Source organism: Cupressus sempervirens, chromosome 5 (genome assembly GCF_028749045.1).
Source record: "Cupressus sempervirens isolate cs-2001-9-10 chromosome 5, ASM2874904v1, whole genome shotgun sequence".
Taxonomy (NCBI): Eukaryota; Viridiplantae; Streptophyta; class Pinopsida; order Cupressales; family Cupressaceae; genus Cupressus; species Cupressus sempervirens.
The window spans coordinates 90,637,658-90,660,336 of NC_143122.1; the positions used below are offsets into that span (position 1 = coordinate 90,637,658).

General features: G+C 37.8%; 1 protein-coding gene across 6 annotated transcripts in view; it reads left to right on the forward strand.

Annotated features, from left to right (window-relative positions):
* The window catches only part of PTAC14 (plastid transcriptionally active 14), a 358,101-nt gene that overhangs the window by 60,413 nt on the left and 275,009 nt on the right, over positions 1-22,679 (forward strand). For 4 of the 6 annotated variants that reach the window (XM_089828745.1, XM_089828746.1, XM_089828747.1 and 1 more), the window contains one exon: positions 6,841-6,969. The exons of the other annotated variants lie outside the window; for them this stretch is intronic. In XM_089828745.1, coding sequence (XP_089684871.1) covers positions 6,841-6,969 — 129 coding nt within the window. The remainder of the gene's footprint in view (positions 1-6,840; positions 6,970-22,679) is intronic. 6 annotated transcript variants of the gene reach the window in all.

A 22,679-nucleotide genomic window follows, 5' to 3' on the forward strand; every position in this document is an offset into this window, starting at 1 on the left:
TCTAATATGATGGCACTCAAGAAACGAGAAAGAGTTTTACTAGTCATAATAAAAAACTATGGTAGTCTTGTTACTGAGCAATAAGAGTCCTACATTAAATCTGAAAATGTACATCTATTCTCAACCTACAAAATAGTGCAGGCTGATTCCTCCAACAGTTATTTCTGCTCAGTTTGACTCAAGAACCATTGTCAAATTAAATCTAAAATGAAGAATGACCCCTGCTGCTAAGATTTTGCTCCCTAGCAACATAAGGCTAGGAGGCTGAACTGATTACCAGGTGGTGTAGTGCAAACATCATGGTCTTACTCTTGATTCTTAACTAAGATCTAAGTTGCAGATATGTCACCTATATCTCATCATTTCCAGGTACGAAACATGTTGGAAACTGAAATGCCTAAAATACTGTTGTGATTTGCAAAAGATACGTATTTTGTTTTCCTAAAACGTCTTTATTAAACTCCCGCCGAATCTTGTTGAATCCAGTTGCTGTGGGAAATTTCTAAAACAAATCTGAGATTTTTAGCAGTGTTTTTTTCATTTGCATAATTTTGGGAATGTTTTTCTAAACGCAAAACTGGAAACCCTCTTTTCTGAACGCGTTATTTCAAGAATAAATAGGGCACATGACGGCAAAACACGTACTCCAAATTTTTTTTCGTTTTTGCAGAGACGATTCATTTTTGCAGAGACAATACCGACGAGCGTAGGCAGGAGGTGTTTTAGCACAGACGAGACTGATGAGCGTAGGTAGGAGGCGTTTTAGCACAGACGAGACTGACGAGCATAGGCAGGAGGTAGAGGAACAAACGCCTGTTTCTGATTGCAGAGGATGAACACGAGCGGAGGCCGGATGAATAACAATAGACGTGAAATTTTTTCCCTCCCTGAAGATTCAACCATAGTTTTTTGTATTAAATTTTTCCCTCCTTGAAGATTAGACTATAGTTTGTTTGTAACTCATATATTATTAATATGTTTATTCAGCATTTTTATTAATAGGATATAAGTTTATTAAATTTCACTTTTGTAAATTTTATATTTGTTTACAAATGGTCTATAAAGATTGATTTATATTTTTTTTGTTTTTATTTTGTAAGTGTAGAAATATTTATTAAATATTTAATAGTTTTATGGTTGGTATTAATGTATTTTAAAATTCTTGCGTTCATATAAGAAAAACTAGGTTGATTAAATCAATATTATTAAATTAATAAAAATGTTATGAAAATAATGTATATTCATATATTAGAATTTAACAATGTTAAAATTATAATATATAGTAATAGGAATATAAATTAATTATAATATTTAGTTAAAAAAATAAAAATAAAATTTAAACTAGTATATTGTATATTAATGTTTTAATTAATAAAATAAATAAAAATTAAAAATCAATAATAGAAGTATTAAATAAATAATATTAAAATAATATAAACTTGTTATTAAAATAGAACTTCTAAATACACATTTATAGTTATATTAATTCATTTTTTATAGTTGATCAAATATTTGACCTTTCTGTCTAATGTTAGTTTTTAAATTTTAATTTTTTGTTAATAGGATAATGACAACTACTGTTAATGTTAGCTTTTCGTCCCCCACCTTCAAAACCGATCCAAATTCACCTTTGTGGAAATATGTCCAAATGATAGAACAAGTAAAAGGGGTTGGAACATTTGTTTGGATATGCAATTTTTGTAATGTGGGGTACAAAAGTTTATATAGTCGTGTGAAAGCCCAGCTTTGTGCAATTCCCCAACAGGGTATCAAAGCATGTCCAGGAGATGATGGTAATGGATTATTGCCTCAACAAATAGCAAGCTATATTATAGAGCAAGAGGAAGCAGATGCAAGAGTTTCTCGTGGCACAAACCATCTTTTAAAGAAAGGGAAGAGATCAAATAAGCCTCCATCTCATAATGACTTTCCTGATGTTGTAGTAGAGAGCCACCCATTTTTGGGTAGAACTAAAGAACCTATTAATGTGAAGAGAAGCAGGGGCCATTAGAGAGTGCGTTTAAGAATGATGCTAGGGAGATTGCAGATTAAAGTGTTGCAAGATGTTTATATGCAAATGGTTTTTCATTTAATGTTGCGCGATCACCATATTGGCAAGATATGTTTAGAAAAATAAATAAGGCTCCAAAAGGGTACATGGGGCCAAGATATGAGAAGGTGTGTAGCACCTTACTAGCAAAGGAGGTAAAAAGTATAGATGTTACATTGACTCCTATTAGGAATTCATGGAAACAAATAGGGGTGTCGATTATTTCTGATGGGCGGAAGGATGCCCAAAATTGTCCATTAATCAACATGATTGTAGTGTGCCCTAAAGGGGCAATGTTTCTTAAAGCTGTAGATTGTGAAGGGTAGGTGAAGGATGCACAATTTATTGCTAACATCCTTATACAATGCATTCACGATGTGGGCCCTCAAAATGTTGTCCAAGTAATAACAGGCAATGCAAAGAATTGTAAAGCTGTGGGCATGTTGATTGAGACGCGGTTTGAACACATATTTTGGACACCTTGTGCAGTGCACTCTCAATCTTATGCTACAAAAGTTGGGTAGGAAAATAAATTGGATCAAAGAAACCTATGTAGAAGTTGAAGAGATCCAAATGTTCATCAAAAACTATCACATGTCACAGGCCATTTTTAGATCATTTTCGCAGTTGGAGTTACCAAAGGTAATTGAAATACTTTAAGTACAGTTCTTAACTTTTAATTTTTGTATTTCACTTCAATAATTATGAATTTAGTTTTTAAACTAGCACATCTTTAGCTTGTATTTTTAATTTTAATTTTTAATTTTTAATTTTTGAATAGGTTGCTGAGACTCAATTTGCATCCAACACAATTGTGTCGAGGAGACTTGTGAAGGTGCAAGAGTCACTTGCTAGTATGGTTATTAGTCAAAGCTGGTCATTGTTGAGGCAATCTAGTACTGAAAGTGCTACAAATGTAAAACGAATGATTTTAGATGACACTTGGTGGGAATGAGTGGAATATCTTCTTAGTTTCACTGAGCCCATCACAAGTATGATCTGTCATATCAACATGGATCATCCATGCTTGGGAGAGGTATACGATGGAATTGATTCAATGCTTGAGAAAATGAAACATGTCATCAATGAAAAGGAGCAAGATCCTGAAGAAACTTTCTTCAAAGAGGTGCAAACAATTTGTGTTGAGCGGTGGAATAAAATGACCACCCCACTTCATCTTCTTGCATTTGCATTGACTCCCAAATTTTATAGTGATGAAATTCTTGCTATGCCATCAAGGGCACCACCATATAGAGATGCAGAAGTTAGTGAATGGTGCAGGAAAGCACTTACAAAACTCTTCCCTGAACGTGAAATGGAGAATATAGTTACAAGTGAGTTTGCTGATTTTGTAGCTTCTAGTGGTCAAAGTGCTTCTGCTCTCCATGACAAGTATACAAAGGATGCTCATGCTTGGTGGTACCTTAATGGTCATACGCCGCCACACCTCCAAAATCTTGCAATCAAACTTTTATCACAAGTAAGTTTTTTTAATTTCTATTGCACTCTCTAAATTATTTTTGTTTTCATTTTGTAAAAATAACAAAACTTATTAACTTTAAAAGCTGACATTTTCTATGCTCCTCACTTTGCCTCAATAGGTTGCTAGTTCCTCCTCATTTGAGCGAAATTGGAGTACATACTCCTTTATTCACTCTGAAATGCAATCGATTGGCTGCAAGTAAGGCAGAAGAACTGGTTTATGTGCATTCCAACTTGCGCCTTCTTACTCATAGTCAAAATGAATACAAGGAAGGAGGCATAAAGTTTTGGGATGTAGATCCGGAGCGAACTGATTTGGATTATTCAGCTGCCACACATTCTTTACTGGATGTGCAACGGGTAGCCACTGTCCTGCTAATGCAAGTAGCAGTGGGGCTGCACGTGATTCTAATCTACTTACATCATCTAATGTCACTGCTGATGTTGATGATCTTATATGATGCCTATATCATTGATGCATAATTAGTAATTACCTAGTGTGTTTTTTTAATGTTGAACCGATAAACAATGAATTGAATAATCTGTCATAAAATTCATGTTTTGACATATTTTGGATTTTTAATATTAATGGCAGTTTTGAGTTTGATCAGCTTGTATGATCTGTGGTATTTTGATGTTGATGTTGGTGTTGATGATCTTTTATGATGCCTATATCGTTGATACATAGTTAGTAATTATTAAGTGCGTTATTTTAATGTTGAACCAATGAAACTTGAATTGAATACTGTCATAAATTTCATGTTTTGAAATATTTTGAATTTTTAATATTAATGGCAGTTATGAGTTTGTTCAGCATGTATGATCTGTGGTATTCTGAATTTTAATCTTAATTTTACTTTTAAACCTGCAAATATTTATATAGTTATAATTTTTAATGTTTTTCTTTATGGACGTACCCAAATGTACCCAAACTTCCCTGCCAAAAATTGTCATACCAGCGTACCTGTATTGGAAACTTAGACTAAGATGAATAAAGAAATGCTTGAGATACATGGTGAGATATACAAGATACAAGCTGATATTGCTCGGATGAATGCATGCTTAGCAGTACGAATTCAATAGTTGGCCAACTATTGCAACCATAACAGAGGTTACATATCTTGATCCTTTAGCAATCTTATGCTGAGAAGAGTTGATTTTTGGCTTCAATCACACTAATTGTTGTTTGAGGGTTAATCTTTTAAAGGACCATAAAAAAGGATTCCTTGTTATTCTCTAGCCATTTCTTGATCCTGTAGTAGTCTTATGGTGAGGAGAGTTAACTTTGGGCTTCAATCACACTAATTGTTGTTTTAGGGTTGATATTTGAAAAGACAATAAATAAAATTGATGTGTGGTGATGCATTTACCTTTGATAAGTTGAAGCAGTATTTTAATCTACAAAAGTTACTCTTTATCAAGAAGATAAATTTGGAGACATTATATTTGGCTGGAGTTCATTGGAGATGTAGCATTAAGTATGATAATTCCTAGCATAGGAACTACTTTGGTTGATTGAATGAGCTTTGACAAAGTTGTTAGGAATTATTTTAGTTGATTGTTTAAACTTTGAGAAAGTTGTTATTTGGTGAATTGGTGTAATCTTGAAGCTCAATAACATAACAACTCTTGTGATATTGCTACCAGGATTCAATCGTGTAGTTTTTTGAGTCAAACTCATTGAGCCATGTTTCATGATTAGTGGTTCAGAAGAATTCATCTCTTATGAGAATTAACGAAACACTTAGTGCTCATTGCATCTAGGTGATGCTCATAGAGGTGAAGCATTGAGACCTTTTGTTAGGTCAGTCAGCAAGCTTAACCATGGAGGGAACTCTGCAGTTTAGTGCACTTGAGATGGAGTAGTACTAGGATGGATGACCTCTTGAGAAATCTTGGCGCTTCACCTTTGTAAGGTTGCAAGCACAGTGGGCTTAACCATGGACAAAACAGTAGTTAAGCGTGCACGAGGTGGAGTAGTATGGGCTAGGTAACTTCCTAGGAAGTCATGATGCTTCACCTCTGTGAGCATCGCATAAATACAATGAGTGCTAAGTGTTCCTTTCATTCTCATGAGAGATGGGTTCTTGTGAACCACTACCATTGAAACATGGGTTAATGAGTTTGACTCCAAAAACTACACAGTTGAATCCTGTTAGCAATATCACAATTTGAGTTGTTTGTAGAAAGTATCTCCTGCTTACCAAAACAACCCTTAGCTAACTCGGCTTTTGTGACTCTATTGTGCATTGTTTATGTGATTTTTCTCTATGTGCATCACTTTGCATGCAACATTTCTCTTAACATTTTCCTTTTTATTGGCCAACCATGCTTTGATCCTTTGATGCAATTGGAAAGTACCAACTTACAGTTTCTTTGCTTGAGAGATGTCACCGTTGAATACACAACTCATTCGGGAGAGTAAGTCTTGCTACAATGTTTTAGCACATTTTCCACCTTTGCGTTCACCTTTTCCAACCTCTTGCTCTATCTTTGTAATTCTTGTTTCTACTTCCTTTGCTTTGCACTTGAGTTTTTCTTTGTTGAGTGTGTGGTCAACTTCTATAATGAGTGAGTAAGAAGAAGCTGGATAATTGCCCCTATGTAACAAGCCACCTTACTTTTTCTAATTTTTTAACTTTTTGCAATATAGAAATGCATATGCAATTCTTCATGTTTACCGCTATATTTGATAAATTAAATAATGAATTAATGATGAAGGTGAGAGTGCATATTGGATATTGGAGTGAAGTATGTCTTTAGTCATTCATGAAATTATTACAAAGAAGAACATTAGAGATGGTCGAACAAGGATTATGGTTGATATTACATCATTTTACCTTCCTTGATGATAACAGTACATTTTTGGGTGCATTGAAATTCCACTCCTAGATTTAGCTAGCAGATAGTGTCATTTGTACTCATTCGTAATATCTAGAACTTGCTTGCAAGACATGTCCATAAAAGAAGGTTGCATTTATAGAAATTGCAAGATGGAAAGCAGGTGTACACCTTACCCATATCAAGGTGTTTTTTTCTCAAGGAAATAAGGTTACTCAATATTTAAATAAGTGAAGTGTAACTTTTATGGAAGAGTGTGACACATTGTACTTTCGAACTCAATGTAAGTAAATACTACCTAACATAGCTTAAACTACAGTGTAGAAAAATAATATCAATATAACTACAGTGACCTGTAGCTTGTACATAAATTGCATACTCTAGTTGCATCTGCTTTCTATTTTGTTGGTATTTCATAGATAAGGATGTTCTGCCTATGTTTATATTTGCTTACTGAACTACTGCAGGCTGACTGGGACTTAAGATTGGCTTGTCTTCTTTTGCTGGCTTTTGACACAAAGGGTAATTTCTGGCAGTTTTATGGTGACTTTTTACCTGGGATTGAGGAAAGCACGAATTTACTGCTAGCTACAGAGGTTTGCTTCAAAGCAAATTTACTTACAATTACCATTGTTATTATTCAAAATATGCACCTATAAAGTGCATTCAAAGATATTTATGATGGAAAACATATATTAACAAATTACATGGCACGCAATAACACAAATGAGTATGCTGGCTGCATATTTTTTACTAAATATTTAGTTCTACCCCAAATTCTACAAGTCACCGAAATTTATGTTTATTTCCTGATTTTATGAGCATTTCAATTGGTATTTTGAAATCTACATAAAGTTGAGAGTAATCTCTTGATTTAAAGTATTAATTGATGGTTTCACATTCAGTTTGAATCATACATTAGCATACACTACCATTAACCACAGTACAAGAGAGCTTGTGGTCATAGTGGATAATTAATGTAAGAAATGATAAGATTGAGCAAGGAACGAGAAACAATCCAAGTAAGTTAAGTGTGAAACAATGTTACCATAAGATAAGCAAAATCCAAGAGCATACACCAAGATGGTTCAACAATGGAGACAAGGATTTATAAGGGGAAAGCAAAGAAAACCCTTTGTGAGTATTATGAATGAAGACAAATGCCTAGAGAAGAGAGAGAGAGAGAGTTGGAGCAAAATAGCTCAATACAATAACATCAAAGTGATAAGAGTGAAGAAGAAAGAAGGAGGAGCATCTCTTATATAGAGATGAGAAAGGAGTTGCATTTGTAACTCCCATTTCTATGAATGCCACATTCATAATAGGTGTGTGCAAAGTGTCACAATCCTCTTAAGGAGGATAAACTAAATAAAGAAATAAACAAGAGTTGTCCTTACATGTGGAATAAAGGACAAACAATGACATGTCCTCCACATGTGTACAAGAGGACAAACTACATTTAGGGACCCTTGGAATATCCCAATTAATATATCTAAGGAAAGATTAACCTTTCTAACAATTAATAATGGAGTTGGAGATAAATTACAGTGGAAATATTATGGAAACATATCGAGTAAAGCTTTTATTAAATACCACACATAAACCATGGGTTAATAACAGTAGTTAAGCCAAGATGAAGAAAGCATGCAATGGAAGTTTTGCCAAAGTGATGCTAATCTGATTTTTAGTTATGCAGCATTGGATTATGCATAAAATATTTTGAGTATAATCAGAAATAAAAAAATCAGCAAAACATAATAACGAAACACATAATAAATGATTTATGTTGAGCAACTCTTTTATTAAAAAATTCCACCATCAAAGAGAGGATCAAGAGTGTATGATCTTAAAGCAGTAATGACATATGCAAAATTTCAACTTTGTTCAAATTGATAGCATTCTAGTAGGCACCTGTGTACTTGTACACTTACACTTCTGAAATAAAGAGGATCTTCTGAGAATGGTAGTGTTGAAATATTGTAGTTTTCATTGATGTCAAAGGTAGGAAGAACATTTGGTCAACAAATGCCAAGGGCGACTAATTGAGATACACACACACACATACATATCAACCTTAGTTTCAGCCCAGTTTGCCCTTCCTGGCCCCAAGTTGGCTGTAAATGTGAAGTCCCCATTCTTAACCAATCAAAGAATGAGGTCAAGGGGTGAGGACCTTGAACACCTGAAGTTAGTGAGTAGAGATTGACAATTTATACATAGTATTTAGAAGTTAAAGTAGGCAATTCTGCATATTCTCTCAATAATGCTAGTGGCACCAAGATCTTATCAAGGAAAATTATCTTATTGATAAGATTTCAGGATTTTCCTATCTAGCATCAAGTAAGAACATAAAGTAAGATGTAGTATTGAGATAGTTTGGGACCAAGTGATATGACCAAGGGTTGCAGATATCAAATATCTTATTTAGCTTGACACCATTTGTAACGTCCCCAATTTAGCAAGTCTTCGGAGTGTGGGTTTGTCAGCTCATTATCACGACCCTTGTGAGCTGATGCCGGGATTTGGGGGTCTTGTCGTGAGATTGCTATTTTTGGACTTACTATTTTTAGTAAATCACTCGTGGACAATTGCTATTTTTGGATTGAGCAGTCAGGTGAGATGGTCCTCTAGTTCTGGATATTTGATCTCTCTTTGGGATTTCTTTATTAAAGTTTTTTTGGTGAATAATTATTTAAGTTATTCAATGAGCATAGTACTTTATATTATAAAGTGTCATAACTTTATATTATAAAGTTGCCTTTTAAGCGAAAAGTGTGAGAAGAAGCTGGATGGCTCAATTTGTATTATAAATGCAGCTTTTTGTTGAGGAGGGATCATCTTGAATTCATATATCTAATTTGCTTATATTGCTTGGCTAAGAGTTTTGAAGAATTTCTGTGATCTTTCTAGATATTGTGCTGATATAAACAATTATCGAATCACTCCTACTGTGGTTACTGTGGCCTAGAGATTATTCTATCTGAAGGAAATCGTTTGTGTTAGGATTGCAAATTCGAAACCAAACTGCAAATCGATTTGCAAGGTTGATTGGGGAATTGTATGTTCTTAAGGTGGCATTTGAATACGAAGGAGCTGGGAGTCGAGCCGTAACTTGTACTGGTTTGCATATTTGCCGCCAACATCCCACTCAAGTTTACTATTGACCAACCTTGGCGGATGTGGAAGGCGTTATAAGTGGCTGCTCATTGCAATTGGAGGCCGCTATGATTACAGTCATTGCCGTTTTTTCCCTTTGCCGGCGCTAAGGATTCACTAGCTCTCATTATTTCATAGAGACAGTATTGGGCACTCTAGCTGAGTTGTTCCATTGATTAGCATAGCGAAAATCAGGTTCTTCTTATCATCGCTAAATGTTCTGTTTGAAATACCATGTAATCTTTTAAATTTTTCCTTCCTCAATAAAATTACACAATAAATTGAAGGAATATTGTATGGATTCACATTTGCTGAATTATAAATAAAACAAGGAATACAGTATCATTGCATTGTGGTCTTTAAATTCTATCAGGTCAGACTTAGAGTTTTTACAGTGGTATTAGAGCAGTTTCCTGCCAGTCTGCAGGAATTGGGCTCAGAAATTTCAGAGGCATATTTTTGTCATTTTTCACCTTGAGATATGGATGGTGATCGAAGGTTTGTGCCAGGTATGCACCCTGGAGAGGGAGAACCAAAGATTCAGTTTGGTTCAGTGGGAAGCCCGAGTAGTTTTGGTGGCTCCATGCAACGTGCTATAGATGCTTAGGTTGATATACTTTGCAGGCATCTAGGAATATTGCAGCCAGGCAATAGCAGATGATAGGTGTTCTCAAACAATTGTCTAACATTGTAGCAGTTAGCTTTGCCTCGGGATTGGGGTAGAGAGAGAGATTGAGATGTTTCTGTTGGATCCCACAGATCATGTGTGGATATGGGGCCCAGGGTTGATGATAGGCATAGGATTGAGGATCATGTCAGGATGGATGATAGGGCGGACAGGACAGGCTATATTGGTGCTCAGGACAGGCCACAGAGACTCACTTTCCTGAGACATGAATTAGATGCAATTAACAGTATGTTTGACGCTGCTCCATTTGTTGATGACTGCTTACCGTACAAGGTAAAAGGATACTTAACATATGTAGTATAGTAAGATATAATGCAGAACAAATACTTTATTTATATACGCAATATGCACTCAATGCTTACAATCCGATTACAATGATGATTCCAAAGTCCCTTCCGAATAGTGTACATATAGTTTCTCGAAGGGGTGACGCAACCGTCATGCGCCTGTTCGAATACTATTCTAGCCATTGGCTACAATATAGAATTTACCGACACCATCCCCCCAGAAAGAAAAGTCGCCTCCAAACGACAATTACAAAATATCTGAGACAGATTAACAAAACATAATACATTAACTGACTAACTATAACAAGATAGATCTGTTTCCGTCACATCACATTCACATTCCTTCCGTGCCTACACCAAACTGGTCTCCAAAAAAATGTTGCATCTGTAGCCTCTGCTAACACAATGTTGTCACCTTAGCCAATCTAACCTTGATAGCCACTCGTGCCGCATTCTTTGCTTCCAACTCCTGGGTACGTTGAGCCGAGTGTCGCTCTACTGCCTACAATTGGATGATCAACTCCTTCCGAGCTCTCTATGCATCTACTAAGATAGCCTCACGTCTAACACCTACTCTGAATGCCTCAAAGCGTAGCACACCTCTCGAAAGGCTTCTCTAGTACCCTTTCCACCTTTGGCATACAAACACTCCATGCCTATAGCAGCTCCAGGTCTCATCAACTGGTCACACTTCTCACAACTGATAACTGAATTGACTGGGGGTCTAGGGGGCATCGCCCCGAGCGGGGTCGAGGGGCAGTGCCCCCCCTGGGGTCTTGGGGTAGAGCCCCAGGCACGCTCCTTGTAGAAATACAGGGCGGGGTGGGCCGCCAAGACCAAATTAGCACTCTCAAACCCACACAAAGGTCCACGAAACACTCCATTTTTGTGATTTTCTTCCGATCCCATACTCTTCCTGCCAACCACTTATGTTTTACTACCTGTTTATGTCTTTCCCTTCTCTTCGGTATCATGTGTTATTCATTATGGACTGTTTTGATTTGTCGTCATTCTTTTTACAGCTCCTACTTCCTGGAGAGTACGACTACATTCTTCTATTCCTATGGTCGTACGGATGGAATAATGTTCTCCTAGGTCTCTACAATAACTCTCTTGTAATCTTCTTGGCCGTACGACATATGACAAACCCAAGACATGCTTGCTGATGGTCGTACGACTTTTCTTCCTAAGAAGCGCTACCAAATTTGCCTTCCCTAAGTATGTAGCTCCTTTTTGCAAGGCCATATGACTTTATATCTCCCTCTTTCCTTAGCCCGTATAGATTTTAGAATGTTGTACAGTTCTATAATTCCTTCTTTGTAAATGCTGTATGGTAATTCCTTTCCTGGTGATCCCCTGCTGACCGTACGGTTTGTCTTCTTTCTTGTCCTTCGTACTTTCTCCCTTCCAGTTTGCTCGTACGGTTGTACGGTATCTTCCCAGTGTTCACTGCTCTCTGTTTTGGCCATACCTTTTCCATTGCGTCTAGTGGCTATATAGTGGTTGTGCTTCTTAACATATTCTCTGAGTCTGTATAGTGTCCCTTTGTACTGGATGGATTTCCGTTAGGTATGCCTGTTCCTTCTGCCTTCCGTATAGAGGTATGATGTTTGTTCCTTCTGCTCTTGGTGGCCGTACTCTATTGTTTTCCTTTTGCCTTCGCCATACAACTTTTTCTGTCTCTTATAAGCACTTTGTTTGGCCGTATGGTGCTCTCCAAGGTTACTGTAGGGTGTAACAGTCTACCGCCTTCTACTCTCCAAGGTTCTCCTATGTCATACGATATCTCAGTCTACTACCTTTTGCTACCCTTTGAGTTTCGTATGGTGACGACTTTCTTTAGTATTTCCACTCTGCCTTTTCTGGTGCAAACTTTCAGCTGTACGGTCCGAGCTCTCCCTTTGTTGTGTGTTTGTACAATTTTCTCTCATCATACAAAATGTCATACAGTCCTTTTGTTTTAGCCTTTTTCTATAAAGTGCCTCCCTTTGTCCATACGGCTGTACGGTCAAGCCTCCTCTTTACACGTCTGTACGGTGGTTTTGTCCATGTATGTACGCTTGCATCCCGGAACCGTATGGTGGTTGTTTCTCCTTCCCCTAATGGCTGTATGGTTCCCAATCTGCCCTTTTCCATGCTAATGTGAAGATCTCCAAGGCCGTACAATGCTGTTCTCCTGTCCACGTTCTTAGCTGGCCTTGCAATACCATTTTAGAATCTTAATTATCCGTACAGTGAGCTTATATGCCTTATGTGCTTTAAATGTTCTCAAGACTGTATGCTCTGAGTCCATATTTCCTCATTACGCATATCAATATTTTTCTCTTTTCTTCAGCTTCTAAAAAAATTAATATTCTATTTTACACTTTATTTTACATATATATACAAATATTTATTATTTTTAGATTGTCCCTTAGTTGCTTGTCCACAGAGGTGCGTTATTTCTTTCATGATAGATTCTTAGCTTTGACTCATTCACTGCATCGGCTACTTCCCGTCTAGTGCCCATAATTTTATTGCTATGTTATCACCCACTTCGCTTATTTTATATGGCCCAATCCACTTTATTTTAAATTTGTTTGGTTTGATTTCGTTGCGCCTCTTATACTTCAAAACTAATTGTCCCAATTGAAATCTGTTCAACTTCAAGTGCTTGTCGTGCTATGCCTTATGCTTGTTCTGTATAACCTTCATGGTCCACTGTGCCTGCAATTATCACTCATCAAGTTTATTTAAGTTATACAGTTTCTCCCTCAGGCTTTCTATATCACCCAGTTTTTTCTCGAAACTTGGTATCATGAATTCTATCGGCTGCCACTCCTTGCTGTCAATAACTGTATTCTTGATTCTAGAACCTGCACTCTGTACAACTGTAGTTTTTATTAAGCCTTTCGTCTTTGTTTCCTGTGCAGACTGTACGATGTGTTTTCCTTGCTGTTGACACCTTTCTACTATATCCGTGGTGCGGTGTAACCTTTTCTTTCTGCGTGGTCTGTTCACCATGTACTGTACCGTGGAATCTTTCCTTTTGCTAGGTTTGTACGGTATGTTCTTCCCTTCAGCTTCAGCCGTAACCACCTTTCCTTCTTCCGCTTCTTCGTATTCCTTCAGACATTTATTTTCCTCTCCTTTGTCACCCTCGTCAACGCTTACCATATTATAGCTCGGAAAGAGCTCGTAATCCTCCATCTGCTAGTGGAATAGGTCGTTCACTGAGTCTAGGTCATCATTAGTCGACCTTTCTTCTAATCTCAATACCCCTTCTTCGTCTGGTTCCATTCTCATTTTTCCTTTATCATCACTCTGGCCTTCACCTTCTGAGTTTGACGACACTGCCTCTTCCCCTGCCATTTGTGTATGTAAGTCAATTATGAATCTTCTGCCTCCGTGTTCCATGGATAGGGTGTTTCGTTTCTAGTCATGTTTTACTTTTGCTTGCTCCAACCAACCCCGTCCAAGGATAGCGTCATGCCCTCTTCTTTTTAGTGGAATGATCACAAAATCTAGTAAAAATGGTTGCGTCTCAATTGTTACCGACTGTGCCATCAAAGTTCCCAATGGTTTGATCCCATGCTGATCTGCCGTGAGTAACTGAAATGTAGGTGGCCACAACATGGGTTGTCCTAACTTTTGCGATATATCTTCCGGTAACACGTTCACTTTTGACCCTCCGTCCACAAGTGTGTCTGTTAGTACAGTTCCCAGAATGCCCATCTCAACTATTGCTAGATATCTTCTTGTCATGAGTGCCAGTAGCATGGGGTTTGTTGCAATCGTTCCACTACCATCCCTTCCTATTTTCTCCGTTGCTTTCAGAATCGGTGTCATATTCAGAATAGCCGTCTGCAGCTGTGGCATTGTGAGAAGGTCATTTAATTTAATAGGAACTTTTGTTTGCATTACCTGCCTTATCATGTTTTGTTTAGCCTTGTTCCTCTTCGAGGTATTGACAGTGTCTATTACTTGTAACTTCCCTGTTCTCATATGTTTTTCCAGCTCTTTTCGTGCTTGTTGTAACCTTTCCTTTTCTTCTTTTGCATCAGGGTATTTCGCCTTCTTTGCCTGCTCACGTGTAACCACTAGTACCTTCTCATCACATGCTTCAATGCTTAATAAATTTACCCTTTGCTTCGAGCATTTTGAATCTTCCATGTCTCTCGGACCACACCATCTGCATAGTAGCTGCGACATCTCTTTCGTGGTACAATCTCTGGCGAAGTGGCCCTAGAGATTGCATGCACGACACTATATCATTGGCCGTTCACTCGCATTGTATTGTATTTGATTCTGGCCTCCGTTACTATAATTGTTATTATTGCTACCCCTTCCACGTTGATTATTGTTGCAATATCCTCCTGAAGTTGCATTATTGTTTGTGCTTGTTCCTGTGGACGTTTCCTGCATCAGTAATACTTGCAATGTCCTTTTGACTTCATGTTAAATGAGCACTCCTTTATGGAATGTCCTGCAACTTGGCAGATATCACAGAATTGTTTCTTCGGGCATGAACGCTTTCTGTGGCCATCCTCTTTATAGTCTGTGCACCAGAATTCTCCCTTCACTAAGTCCGGATTCTTTTACAAATTCTTAAATTCTTTCATCATTCATAGCATATCTTTCTGTAACGCTCGAAATTTCTTGTTTGATTCTTCATCTACTGCTACTTTCGGATGATTAATCCGTTGAATTTGACGATTTATGCTTCTTCTTCTTACTTGTATTTTGTTTGCTTTCCAAATCCATCATGCTATTATACGCATTGACATACAATGCTAGTGGTACAATCTTCATCTTCTTTTTCAAAGATGGTCGTAGCCCCTCAACAAACCATCATTTCTTCAATCCGTCAGCTGGTTGACTCTCCATCTTCCCAACCAACTCTTTTAGTGGTCTTGCATAGGCACAAATTGTTTTGTTCTTTCCTTGCTTGGTGCTGTATATCTTTGTTATAATTTCATTATCGTCTCGTAGTAGTCAGAACTTTGCTATGAATTGCTTTCTGACATCCGCTTATGTAGTCAATTTCCGAGGCTCGATAGCAAATCAATCAATTGCTATGCCTCGTAGGGTCGTTGGAAACTGCCAAACCCAATCATCTTCACCTGTTACACTGTTTGCTGTCCATATTGTTTCACACACCTGTAGTGTTTGATTGGATCTATCGTCTCGTCTCCATTAAACTTAGGCAATTTCTCCTTTGGTCCTGCCATTGTTACTTTTTTTTTATTCTGAGGTACCTGCTATGTACCTGAGTTGTTTTGCACACTCGTGCTGTCCTGAGCACCTGCGTTGTTCTGCACAATTGTGTTACCTGGTGAAAGAAGATCTTCGTCAAGTGAAGTTGTTCGATTCTCCGCGTTTATCCGTCCGTCAAGTCTATTGGGAACAAAGAGTTCACTCCACACTTGTGCTCCCTCGGCACTTTGAGCTGTGCGAGTTGCTTCCCTTCCGTTCAGATGCTCTACCCTTGGCTTATACAGGTTCAAGAACTCCTCTCTTGTTTCTTCTACAAAATTCAATCACTGTTGAGTCTCCTCCAACAATTCCTCGACACTCCTCAACCTACTAGGTGAATGCACTCCCTCTGTGTGTGCCTCTTCACCCCCTCGGTGTTTGTCGGCAATCTGCTAAAGCTTTTGTTTGCACTCTGCCTGTTGTGCTAAAATTAAAACTTCTTGTATTGTACGTATTTCATCCTTATCTTTGATCTTATTTCTATCCTTGTTAAGCAAATTTGACATTAATCTTCATAACATTTCCTTCGTTCCAGGTTTGTCTGGAAATGTCGCCAAATGTTTACCGTACATGGTAAAAGGATACTTAACGCATGTAGTGTAGTAAGATATAACGTAGAAAAAATACTTTATTCATATACCCAATATGCGCTCAATGCTTACAATCTGATTACAATAATGATTCCAAAATCCCTTCTGAAAGTATAGATACTATTCTAGTCATCGGCTACAATATAGAATTTACCGACAACAATGATGTACTGACTCATTTTCATGAGTGGGATGCTCTTCCTCAGGCATTAAAGGATAACTTGAGTTTTGATAGATATCTGACACAAAAACGTGAGCATTCTAGGGGTAGGCCTGCTACTGACAGACAGCGGCCCAGTTATATTGAGCTCTAGCAGGCAGCCGGTAAGATGACATTGGCTCATTTTAATGGGACCGGTAGAGTGACTGCTAGAGCTTGGGTTCACAAGCTTGACACCTACCTTGCTTTGCATCCTATGATTGAAGAGGACGCCATCAGGTTTGTTATTCTACACGTTGATGGAGTTGCCCATGATTGGTGGTATCACGATTTAGTATTTCTTCATCATGATCAGATCTTATCATACCAGGAGTTTGTTGATAGAGTGACAGAACGCTTTGACAAGAAAGATCCTGAGGTATATTTTAGGGAGTTGGCTCAGTTACGATAGACAGCTTGGTTGGAGGCATTCATCAACGAGTTTTAGCAGTTGTCAGTAATGGTGTATGATATATCTAAGCGGAGGAGGCTTATGCTCTTCATTGAAGGCCTTGCTGAGCCACTCAGAGGGTGGGTTAAGTCGTTAGATCCCTCTTCATTGTAGGAGGCAATGAAAAAGGCCTGTAACGTAGAGGCTTTTACACCTAGGGGTAAGTTCGCTCTGAAGCTTGCTATATTCCCCCATGATAGGGTGCCACTCTGGAGAGATGAGAAGGCTGAGGGGAAGCGTCCTGCTACAACACCTTTGGATCGGGAAACCATTGATGATTTAAGGAGGAGGAAGTTGTGTTTCTACTATAGGGTTCCTTATGATGTTGACCATGATTGTCCTATGAAACGTACAAATAGGATGATGGAATGGTTCTATGATGATGACGACAATGCTGATTTTCAGGAATAGTATGGGGATTATGAGCCGGATCAGCAGAGGAGTGATGATGTTGATCATGAGGTGGATGACTCCAACCTCAAGGTAGCTTACTTATCTAGTATGAGGAAGGAGGGAGCTTTCAGGATGTGTGGACTCATTGTTGGACAGGGTATTGTTGCTTTAATTGATACTGGAGCTACTCATAATTTTATTGATGCACATTTGGTTACTAGGAGAGGTATGCATACTGAGGATTTCAAGGGCCTGCCGGTACAAGTAGCTGATGGTTACACTTTAAAGTGTAACAAGATGATTACAGATCTTCCTGTGAAACTTAATACATATGCTTTCTCTTCCTTGGTATGGCCTGAGTACACACACTTAAGGATATTTACTTAAGTACAGAGAAGATGGAGATGAGATTTATTAAAGTTGGGCAGCCCTAGGTTCTTAAAGCAATCCATAATGATGAGTTGAAGCAAATCTCCCTTAGGTGCTTGCAGCAGTTGGTTTGACACGAGGATATTATTGATTGGGCAATGAAGTGCAGGATTATGCCTACCCAAAAGAATGTTGAGGAGATAGAATATCATCCAGATATCCAGTAGTTGAGAATTAAACACTCTAAAGTGTTTAATGATTTACCCCTTGGTCGGCCACCGGATCGCGGGATTGAGCATATTATTGAGTTGGAGGAAGGCACTAAGCCTATTATGATTTCTCCCTATCGCCATCCAAAGAGGCCCAAAGATGAGATTGAAAAGACCATACAGGAGCTACTTGATTAGGGACATATTAGGCCAAGTAAGTCCCCATTCGCTTCTTCTGTTGTTCTGGTGAAGGATGGCACCCTCCAGATGTACATTGATTATCGGATGTTGAATAAGGAACTATTAAAAACTGGCATACCATTCCACGAACCGATAAGCTCATTGATGAATTGCATGGGGCAAAGTATTTATCAAAGATTGATTTGACGTCCAGCTATCATTAGATCCAGGTTAGAGAACATGATATTGAGAAGACAACCTTTAGGTGCCACTGTGGGCATTTTGAGTTTTTAGTCATGCCTTTTGGTCTTACTAATGCCCCTGCCACCTTTCAGTCTACTATGAACAGGGTGTTCCACAGTCAACTTCGTAGATTTGTGCTAGTCTTCTTTGATGACATTCTGATTTATAGCAAGACTTGGGATGATCATGTCGTTCATTTGGATATAGTTTTGGGTATTTTGGATAGGGCTTCCTTGTATGCCAAGGAGTCCAAGTGTGCTCTTGGTATGACAGAGTTAGTATACTTGGGACCAAAGTAATGTGAATCGGAATCGGATTGGAATCAGCAAGGCCGAATCGAATCTTGAATCGGCAATGAATCAGTAAATTTGAAAAAACCCTTTAAATTTAAAGATTTTAACAATTTAAAACTTATTCCATGCACCTTTTATTGAATATGACTTAAACACACTATAACATCATCAAATAGAAGTTAAAACTTAACATACATAAACATGGAAGTTTGGAACATAAAATCCATCACATACGTAACTATGTTATCTAAAATGTAAATTGTAGGCTAGCTGAAGTAAATAGAAATCAAATGATCATAATGATTTAAATCATAGAATGTATGTAAGATGATCCATAAGACATCAAATCATAAATGTATGTAAGAATCTAAGATGAAGATCCATGAAAGTTTGAAACATATGTCTATCAATGATTCAGTATCAATATCTGTAAACAAAATATAAAAACAAGGCTCCAACTCAAGCCTCAGACTCATAGTCATCATCATCCTCGACATCATCCTCAAGCTCGGCTGCAGCCTCAGCCTCAGCCTCTGAGTGTCCAGTTTGCCTAGTAGCAAGGCGTCTAATGTAGGTCCTAGAGGACTGTCGAGCCATATCTCTCGCATGTAAGATGGGCTCACGAATGTCGCTAAGGCCTATGCCTGTGCATGCACGTGTGCGTCTACCAATGCCTGAAGAATGTGCTCTAGTTGCCTCAGCCTCTATATCCACTTGGTCAACCCATGCACGGTCTTCCTCAGTGAAGACTGGATCCACAACCTCTATGAGCCACTTTGATTCTGGATCAATCTCCTCCAAAATGATTAGAGAGGAGTCAGAGCCCATCTGTTTGATCCTAAGACGGAGGTTGTAATGAACAAAGACAATATCATTCAACTTTTGCACTGTCAACCTATTTCTCCTCTTCAAATGGATGTGCTTGAACATGGACCAACTCCACTCACATCCAGAAGCACTGCTTGGCTGACTCAGAATACGAATGGCAATTTTTTGAAGTTTTGGAGTTGTGGCCCCAAACATTTTCCACCATCTATCTGAAATAAGGGAAAATAGAAACAATTAGTCTCATTTACAAATTACAAGTGAACTCTAAAATTACATAATCAACTTTAGTTTAGAATCTAGATTCATGAACATTGAATATATTATTTAATTTTTACCTGGCTGTAGTGTTGTCTGAGCATTTATGGCCATCCTGCTAGAGAAAAGTGGCCCCTTTTTATTGTTGAACTGGTCTAGCTTAATAATTGCAGCAGCGCTATCTTGATCGCTACTCAACCTCTGAATCATTGTGTATAAGCCAGTGAGAACCTTCGCATCCGCCTTGAACCTAGGATGGAAACGAAATGCCGGATTCAGATAGTAAGCTACTGCATGGATGGGTCGATGGAGTTGATTCTGCCATCTCCTATAGTTGATGTCCCAAATAAGGCTATACCTCTCCTGCACTCCTGCATATTGGGCTCTGATGGCCTCCTTGGCCCTATCCATGCCCTCATAAATGTAGCCCATAGAGGGCTTCTCCCCATCAGCAGTTCGTAGCAAAGCTACAAGGGGCTCAGTGACCTACATATAAAGTAAAACAAAAAATTTGAGTCAAAACTTAAATATAAAATAATATAACTTAAAGTAAAAGTAAAATACTAAATGATAAATTGCAATAAATTTACTTTAAGGATTTCTCTAGCGGGTTTCCAAAAACCATCCTCATCAAATATGCAATCTGCGAAATCTATCCCTGCAGTGGTCGTAGCATAGGAAAAGGAAATCCACTCCCGCCCAACAAACATGCTCCTCAATTCATCCCTTGATGTCAACAAGGATTGCAGGGTGATGAAATTCGAAGCAAACCTCGTGATACCTGGGCAAGCTAACTCCTTGCCTTCTGTGTACTTCCTCATTGTGCTAAGGACAAATGAATGATTATAAATGAATTTGCATATGTTTTTTGCCCTTTCCATACATGACTTGACAAACTCAAGTTTGCCAATTTCCTCCAACATGAGGCCAATGCAGTGTGCTGCACAAGGGGACCAAAATATGGTGGGGTGCCTCTCCATCAAAAGTTTACCTACAACAATTTTAAGTCAATTAGAAATTCAAATTTCAAAATTCAAATACATTTATTTTCAAAAGTTGAAAAGTTAAAAGTTTACCTGCAGCAACATAACTTGCTGCATTATCCGTCACCACCTGGATCACATTTTGTTCCCCCACTTTTGCTATGACTTCCTCAATAGCCTCACATAAGTATGTGGCATTTTTTACATGTGCGGAAGCATCAATTTATTTGATTAACATGGTATATCCTACAAGTAACAAAACAATGAATTATAATATTAAATGAATCATCAATAAATTAGCATTCAACAAATCAAAATTTACAATTATGTACATAGGAAAGTAGAATGATCAATCACCTCCACAGGATACAAGAAAATTGAGGAGTGTTCTATTCCTTCTATCTGTCCAACCATTAGTCATGATGGTGCAACCCTTTGCAATCCACTCCTTTCGGTTCTCCTCGAGTTCAGCCCTCATGTCCTCTACCATCTCATCCAAGAGGTATCTGCTCAACTCAGCCTCAGTTGGGGCTTTAAACCTCGGACATGAGAGGAAGCATCAATAGATTTGATGAACATGGTGGATCCTACAAAATTTAAATAAAGTGGAACATTTAATTGGACCATCAACAAATTAGCGATCAACAAATAAAAATTTAAATTATTCAATCATAATTTACAATGTGTTTACCGCATAGGTTAATTAAGAAATGCACACAGATAATGAACACGAACAGTAGTACTCTTTTATTCACATATGCCAACAGATTACATAACTGGTGATAAGATTTGATAAGATAAGATGATTTACAATGTACCCAGAAGGGGTATAAATACTTTCCGCCGAACCTTCTAGAAGGTGTCCGTCGTCAGCTACAATTTCTACCGATGACACAATGCATGTATAGAAAACAAGAAAATTGAGGTGTGTTCTTCCTCTCCTATTCGTCTAACTATCAGTAATGATGGTGTAACCCTTTACGATCCGTTCCTTTCGGTGGTCCGCTAGCTCAATTTTCATGTCCTCTACCATTTCATCTTGAGAGGTAGCCACTCAACTCAGCCTTGGTAGGGGTTTTAAAGCCCGAACCACAAATAGTTACGACATCTATCATGCCTTGCCAATAAGGAGACCTGCCACAAAAATATTATGATTATTTAGATGACAAGTTCTTATGTAATACAAATCTATGATTACACAAGTAAAAATAATTAAAATTTAACTTTAAACTTAAATAAATCAAATAAAAAAGAGTTAATTACCTAGGTGCAATAAACAAAATGTTGCAAAAGTACCAAAATTTGCAAATTTGTTTTCTGGCAGCATTATGAATCTCTTTGTTCAAAGAATCTATGCTCTCAAGCGAGGGTTGTGAGTCAGGAGTAGTAGATGGCACAAAGTAACTATCCAATCTGGATTTCCACACTTTAGGTTGAAATGTAATAGGCCTAACCTTAGTATAAGAATGACTAGCACTAGCACTAGCACTAGGACGAAAGGGAGGCCTAGAAGTATCCTCTCCGAAACAACCTACGGATGCGGATGCGGGAGCATGGGAGCCAAAAGCACCTAACTATTCAAGTTGTCTTTTCTTATTTAACTTATCTCGTTCCAATGTCTCTAATGCCATATAACATTTTTTGTTTTGTCTCAGTGCTTTGTTTAGTGCACACGGTAATATCATGTCCAGGTATGACTGCAATATGGTATTTAAATCTATAGATGCCATTTGAGTTTATTTCTTTACAAAAGCATCATTTTGTTTGATGTTTTTGTCTTCTAGGAAATTCTTCAGTATAGATCTAAGCTTCATCCTTTCTAGTCATTGTGGAAAATGAAAGTTAAGGCTGCTGCAATAAAAAAATTCAATTAAAAACTTAAGCTAAAAAAAAAAACACCAAACCCTACATTCTTTTTGAGCAAATTGTACAAAATCAAATTAAATA